General features: G+C 58.3%; 1 protein-coding gene across 3 annotated transcripts in view; it reads left to right on the top strand.

Annotated features, from left to right (window-relative positions):
- Window positions 1-6,664, top strand: part of SEMA7A (semaphorin 7A (JohnMiltonHagen blood group)) — a 23,049-nt gene extending 16,385 nt beyond the window's left edge. For all 3 annotated transcript variants that reach the window (XM_007446671.1, XM_007446673.1, XM_007446672.1), the window contains 8 exons: window positions 522-661; window positions 1,293-1,477; window positions 2,386-2,494; window positions 2,579-2,777; window positions 4,635-4,762; window positions 4,966-5,120; window positions 5,326-5,387; window positions 5,709-6,664. In XM_007446671.1, coding sequence (XP_007446733.1) covers window positions 522-661; window positions 1,293-1,477; window positions 2,386-2,494; window positions 2,579-2,777; window positions 4,635-4,762; window positions 4,966-5,120; window positions 5,326-5,387; window positions 5,709-6,070 — 1,340 coding nt within the window. In that variant the 3' untranslated portion in view covers window positions 6,071-6,664. The remainder of the gene's footprint in view (window positions 1-521; window positions 662-1,292; window positions 1,478-2,385; window positions 2,495-2,578; window positions 2,778-4,634; window positions 4,763-4,965; window positions 5,121-5,325; window positions 5,388-5,708) is intronic.
- The last annotated feature ends 235 nt before the right edge of the window (window positions 6,665-6,899 follow it).

The following is a 6,899-nucleotide window of genomic DNA, read 5'->3' as shown; positions in this document are numbered from 1 at the left end:
TAGGGAAAGCGGGAGCTTGGTACAGCCCTGTGAAGATAGAGCTGAGGAGGTTGGCCTGGCAGGGAGCAGGGGAACAGCAGAGAGAAAGATGTGGAGGCAGGATGGGCCCACCACCCTCTGGGAACAAGTCAGAGGAAAGCCCAGACCCAGTGTGGAGTCCCCAGGTGCCATAGCGTATCCCTGTGCTGAGCTCACATGGGGGCAACACCCACTCCCTCCTCATTAGGGCTCTGCCAATTAGTCAGAAGTGTCATAGGGGCCCCTAGGGCTCTCCCCCAAGTCCCTAGGCCTGAAGTCATTGCTCCTGGGCCAATGACATCTTTGTAAGAGAGGGCAAAACAGGTGTGGGGTGGGAGTGCAGAGTCTCAGGCCCCTTGGGGTGTTAGACCTGTTTTTCTGAAGTTTATTCCAGGTGTGATTTGACCCGGCTTTGTTTGTGCAGACTCAGGGGGTGGGCAGGCTGTGGGTGGGTCCTTTGAGAGGCTCCCCGCCTCACGCCCTTTCGCTTCTGTCCCCGCCAGACCCGCAGTTCCTCAAGGCCACCATTGTGCACCAAGACCAGGCCTACGATGACAAGATCTATTACTTCTTCCGAGAGGACAACCCTGACAAGAACCCCGAGGCCCCCCTCAACGTGTCCCGAGTGGCCCAGCTGTGCAGGGTGAGCCAGTGCGGACTGGGCAAGGGTGTGTGTCTGTGCCGAAACAGGAGCGAGTGAGGGTGTGACTGCCTGCGTGCAAATGTGCGAGCAAGTCTGTGTGGGACCGTGGGAGGAAGCGTGCGTGCACAGGAGGGTCCCTGCACCTGGGAGTGGGTAAAGATGGTTGAGCTCACGTGCACGTGTGATAGTGTGAAAATGTGTGTATTCGTGGAGAGTGTGCATGAGCGTGTGCGTGAGAATGAGAGCGCACTGACGTGTGTGTGTTTCCCCTGTGTGGAGGTGCTGGGTTGTGCAGGTCTATGTCGTGTGTGTGAGCGTGAACGTGTGAGAGCGGGCAGGCGTGTGTCTGAGCTGGTGTGCTCTGTGGGGACCTGGTACCCGCACCCCGCAGGTCCCCACTGTGAGCCATGTGCCCTGGGTCGGCCGGGCCTGCCTCCTGGAGCCTGGCCCAAGAACCTGGCCTGAGTGGTGGGGTACCTCAGCCTCGTCGCCTCGCAGGTCCCGACCCCTCTCAGGGCCTCCCTTCCTCCTCAGAAGCCTGGGTGCTGGCATTCCCGGCAGCAGGTGCCCCAGGTGTGTGGGGCAGCCCAGGCAGGTGCTGAGGGGCCTCCTCTCCCCTCCACCCTTCCAGGGGGACCAGGGTGGCGAGAGTTCACTGTCGGTCTCCAAGTGGAACACCTTCCTGAAAGCCATGCTGGTGTGCAGTGACGCCACCAGCAACAAGAACTTCAACAGGCTGCAGGACGTCTTCCTGCTCCCCGACCCCAATGGCCAGTGGAGGGACACTAGGGTCTATGGCGTTTTCTCCAACCCCTGGTGAGTGGCCCTTGTCGTGGTGCTGGGGCTGGCATTAGTTAAGTGTCCAGTGGGGATCAGAGGGTTTGGGCCCTGACCAGGCGAGGGCTGGTGTGGTAAGAGCAGGGACCCCGGCTCAAGGGACAAGGCCCTTGCTTGGCCTGGTATGGGTGGACACACAGTGCTCAGGGACATGTGCGTGCTGGTGTGTTTGTGAGTCTGTACACATGGGTGTGTGCGCATGCGCCGTATGCATGCTCATGGCTGCACCTGTGCCCGTGTGCCCGCCAGCTGTGTACTCAGAGCGGGTGCTAGGCCCCGGGAAACGGCTGCTGCGGCGGCCTCTGGGGTGCTGGGTGCCGGGTGCCATCACACCCGCTCAGGCACTGCCTGCGCCTGATAATTCACACCTCTTAATCACTCTCGTTGATTGAAAACAAGGCAGGCAAAAGTGTCAGGTGTGTGTGGGGAGAGGTGGGTGGCAGGGTAGGGAAGCCAAGACCCTGCTCTGGGGCTCCCGTGTGCATGGACCCAGCAGTCTGGGAAGGGGATGGAGGTCTGGCCTCCTTGGGCATCAGCATTCCAAGGATGCACGTGTTGGGCTTTCTCCTGCCCTGGGGTTGGCCTCTTAACTCAGTGATTCTGTGACAGAATACAGGTTTTGGTTTTACATTGCAACAGAAAGAAATTAGGTTGAACTTCCCTCCCTCCCTTTTCCTGTCCTCCGTCCCTCCTTCCTTCACTGGTATTTGGTAATGCTCAGGCACTGGCCTTGGCCCCCAGGATAATCCCTGCCCTCATGGAGCTCAAAGGCCAGGGAGCTTGGTCGGGTGGCTGCAGTTGTACCCCATCTGGTGCTGGGCTCGCCTGGGTGAGTGGAGGTGGGTGGGTCCTGGGCCTCCCACTGAGGAGGCCTGTGTGTCCCACAGGAACTACTCTGCCGTCTGCGTGTACTCCCTCGGTGACATTGACAAGGTCTTCCGCACTTCCTCACTCAAGGGCTATCACTCAGACCTTCCCAACCCACGGCCTGGCAAGGTGAGCGGTGACACCCACCATGGCCCAGGCCCCAACCCCATTGCCCAGCGACCCCATTGATCTGGACCTGTTCTCCTTTCCCAGTGCCTCCCAGACAGGCAGCCGATACCCACAGAGACCTTCCAGGTGGCCGACAGTCACCCTGAGGTGGTGCAGAGGGTGGAGCCCATGGGGCCTCTGAAGACACCACTGTTCCACTCTAAGTACCACTACCAGAAAGTGGTTGTCCACCGCATGCACGCCAGCAACGGGGAGACCTTCCATGTGCTTTACCTAACCACAGGTGAGGGGCTACCCGGGACCAACCCCTCCTGCCCACCCCCACTCCGCCCCTGGTCTGCTTTGTAAAAATGGGTATAAAGGATAATGTAGTTAACATCTGGTTGGGAGAATTGAGTGACTAAGAGCTGTCAGGAGTTAATGTGTGTGGCTGTGGAAGAGTCAGGCAGTGAGAGCTTCCCGGAGGAGGTGGGGCAGAAGGGAAAGGGAAAGGCATCGTAGGCTAGAAGGTGCCAGGATTCAGAGGCAGAAATGTTGTAAGTCTGAGCAAAGCTGGGTATAGCTTTGGTCCAGCTGTCTGACTCCTGAAGATGGTAGGAAAAGATGTGGAAGTCAGGAGGAAGGACCTGGTCCAGGGTGTCCTGTGGACCTCTGCCAGGCAGAGCGAGGAAACTGGACCCTCTCCCTGTCTTTGGGATTACGCAGATGAGAGGAAACTTTTGACGTGGGATGCAAAGAATTTAGTGAGATGTGACGAAGGACTTCCAGATGGCAGGGCCTTTGCAGATAGATACTATTCTGGAGTCTGCAGCAGGAAGGATTGGGGCTAGAAATGAAATAGACCTTTCTGAGCCCTCTGCAGAGAATGGGAGGCTCTCACGGCTGGGAGAAGCGATGGGAGGCTGTCACCACGCTGTGTGGAGGAGGTGAAGGGCAGTGTGTGTATGAAGGTAGTGACTGGGCTGGGAGCTTGTCGGGCTGGAGGAGCAAGGGGCCACATCCCAGAGCCTGCAGAGGCAGGTCACAGACACACAGAGGAAAGGTCCTAGGCAGGCAATCATCTGATCATCTGACTGCTTTTTTGGGGCAAGTGATACCCTGGGAAATTGGGAGGGAGCAAAAGGGAGGTAGGCTATTCTAGAAACTGGGACAGCCCGTGAGGTCCGATTGGGAGGACCCAGGGGTCAGGATGCCCATTAGTCCCCGACAAGTGTGAATGGAGAGAGCACTGGCCTCTGAGGCAGGCAACCTATTGTGTGACCTTGGGTTCCCCTGTGCTGAACCTAAGGTCCTTTTCAGATCTAAGATTTTATAAAAATTTTAAAATCCCCTAAGACTACACTCAATGTGGAATCCTGGATTGGATCCTGGAACAGATGAAGGACATTAGTGGAAAAACCCGTGAAATCCCAGTAAAGTCTGTAGTCAAGTTAATAATTATGTACCAGTGACAACTGCTCAGCTGTGACAAAGATCACAGTTATCTAAGAGGAAGCATTAGGGGAAACTGGGCGAAGGGTATAAGGGAACTCTTTGTACTATCTTTGTAACTTTTCTGTAAATCTGAAATTATTTCAGAATAAAAAGTTTATTTTAAAGACAACAAATCCCAAAGAGTCCAGGAAGCAGAGGGGTTTATAGAAGTTGAGGGGTAGAGTTCTGACCCCTCTGGGTTCCAGTCACCAGCTGTGTGACCTTGAGCAAGTTGCTTAGCCTTTCTGAGCCTCATTTCCTTATCTTCGAAGTGGGGATGATAATACCCACCTCCCAGGGGTGTGGAGGGTTAAATGAAGTAATGCTGATGCATGTAGCTGGAGGCTTAGCAGTGCTTGGGCATGTGAGACTGCTGGTTCTGTTCTCCATGCTCCAGTTTCCCCTGCGGCCTTCGGGAGCCCAGGGCCTCCTGCGATAGCCTCCCTGGCCCAGGCTTGGAAGCATCCTGCGATGCCTTTGGGCTCTTAAGACCCTCCCCAGTCATGCTGTCCTCTCCCCATCCCACCCCAGTCCTATGACCCTTGCCTGAGCCATGACTTCCCAGCCCTCCCCACCGGCATCTTGCCTGGTCAGCTCAGCCCAGAGGGAAGCTGCCTGGCTCTGTGGTGGGACTCCCGCCTGCTGACCCTCTGCCTCTCACCTACAGACAAGGGCACCATCCACAAGGTGGTGGAGTCGGGGGAACGGGAACACAGCCTTGTCTTCAGCATCTTGGAGATCCAGCCCTTTCGCCGTCCGGCCACTATCCAGGCCATGTCACTGGACGCTGACCGGGTGAGCCTCCCCAACCAACCCCTGCCCTATGGGGCTGCCCAGGGATGGCCAGGTGAGGACAGAGCTCCTCTGCTTGTGATTTGCATGTCCTTTGCTGGGTCTCTGGGCCCCAGGGTCTGCCAGGCAGCTGGACCAAAGCTTAGGGGCTTAGAACTCAGTTGGGATGGGGGCCCTGACCTGACTCAGTCCTTTTCTCTTTCCAGCGGAAACTGTATGTGAACTCCCAGTGGGAGGTGAGCCAGGTGCCCCTGGACCTGTGTGAGGTCTACAGTGGGGGCTGCCATGGCTGCCTCATGGCCCGAGACCCCTACTGCGGCTGGAACCAGGACCGCTGCGTCTCCATCTACAGCTCCCCAAAGTCAGAGTACGTTGGCTGGGATCCCTTGTCACTAGGAGACAGTGAACACAGCAGTGGGGGTTGATGGGCTGCAGGAGGCGGCCCTTCTGGCCAGACCCTCCTCTGGGTAGGCACCACTGCTGATGCTGGGTGGGGAGGAGGACAGGGAAGGGGCCAGGCCTGTGGCCTCCTGTCTGCTTAGCCTCTCTCTTCCTTCCAACTCCAGGCCAGTGCTGCAGTCCATCAATCCAGCCGAGCCACACAAGGGGTGCCCCAACCCAAAGCCAGGTACCTGACCTGGCCCTGCCCCCATCCCATTAGGGTGGTACCACCATGCCCCGATTGCCCTGTCTGAGGGAGGCCTGGTCTGGTCCTGGGGGCTCCAGACGGATGGGCAGGACAGTCCTGTGGAGGGAGCCCCCTCGGTGTGGGGTGGTTGTGAGAGGAGTGGGGTGAGGGCAGCAGGGGAGAGTCAAGAGGAGACTGGGCGCTGGTTTCCCCGTGTTCATTCGGAAGCCTTGGCCTTGGAGGCCTATCAGTGGGGGAGGACACAGCCTGCCCTGGGAGCCCTCAGCCCCTCCTTATGGCTATCTCCCCATCACTCCCCAGAACAAGCCCCACTGCAGAAGGTTTCTCTGGCCCAGAACTCTCGCTACTACCTGAGCTGCCCCATGGAGTCCCGCCACGCCACCTACTCGTGGCGCCACGAGAACAGTGTGGAGCAGAGCTGTGAGCCCGGCCACCAGAGCCCCAACTGCATCCTGTTCATCGAGAACCTCACGGACCTCCAGTATGGCCACTACTACTGCGAGGCCCAGGAGGGCTCCTACCTCCATGAGGCTCAGCACTGGCAGCTACTGCGCGAGGATGGCGCCATGACCTCGCACCTGCTGGGCCGCGCCCGCGCCCTGGCTGCCTCCCTCTGGCTGGGTGTCCTGCCCACGCTTACTCTTGGCCTGCTGGTCCATTAGGGCCTCCTGGGGCTGGGCATGCTGTGGGCTTCTGCAGCCCCAAGGCACTAGAAAAGTCTCACACTCAGAACCGGCTGGGCCCGGAGCTCCTTGCCCACCACTTCTTCCAGGGGGACTACATAACCCGACGGGGGACGCCAGACCTGGAGATGGCCAGCCGCAGGCGGCTGCTGGGCCCCGGTGGGGCAGGGGTGGGTGTGGGCCAGAGAATGAAGGCTCTGACTATGAAGCTGGCGCCTTGCTGACCCAAGACTTTATCTTTTGGAGACTATTTTTCAAAACCTGCTCCTCAAACTGACTAAATGCAATGATGCTCTTGGCCTAAGAGCCTGTGGCCCAGAGAGTGGGGTTTAAAAAGGGGAGTTGGGACCCCATCTCTGGACCTTTGGGCTGAGGCCTGAGTCCTTCTGGACTCTCTATACCCAAATTGCCCCCTCATCCTCCCTCCTGCCATGGCTGGGGGTGGCTAGTGTTCCCGCAGGCCCAGGGCTGCCCTCTGTGGCCCCCTCACCAGCCCTGGGTCCTACTAGGCAGCTGCCTTGCATGTTTATTGAAGGATGTTTGCTTTCCGGACGGGAGGACGGAAAAAGCTCTATTTTTATGTTAGGCTTATTTCATGTATAGCTACTTCTGACTGCATCTGTATGAAATACCAAAACTGCGTGCTGGGTTGGGGTGGGGAGGGAGGGGCTGGGGAAGGGATGGGTCACGGGCAGGGGGGGTCCCAGTCTGCGGCTCCTGGGAACGGGATAAGAGTCCAGGGATGGGTGTGGGTTTGGCGAGAGTGGCATGAGCTGGCTCTGCCCTGGGAGCCCAGTCTGAAGGGGAC

Source organism: Lipotes vexillifer, unplaced genomic scaffold (assembly GCF_000442215.2).
Source record: "Lipotes vexillifer unplaced genomic scaffold, Lipotes_vexillifer_v1.1 scaffold242, whole genome shotgun sequence".
Classification (NCBI taxonomy): Eukaryota; Metazoa; Chordata; class Mammalia; order Artiodactyla; family Lipotidae; genus Lipotes; species Lipotes vexillifer.
Note: the sequence above shows the minus strand (reverse complement) of the source record. Positions and strands in the feature narration are given on the sequence as shown.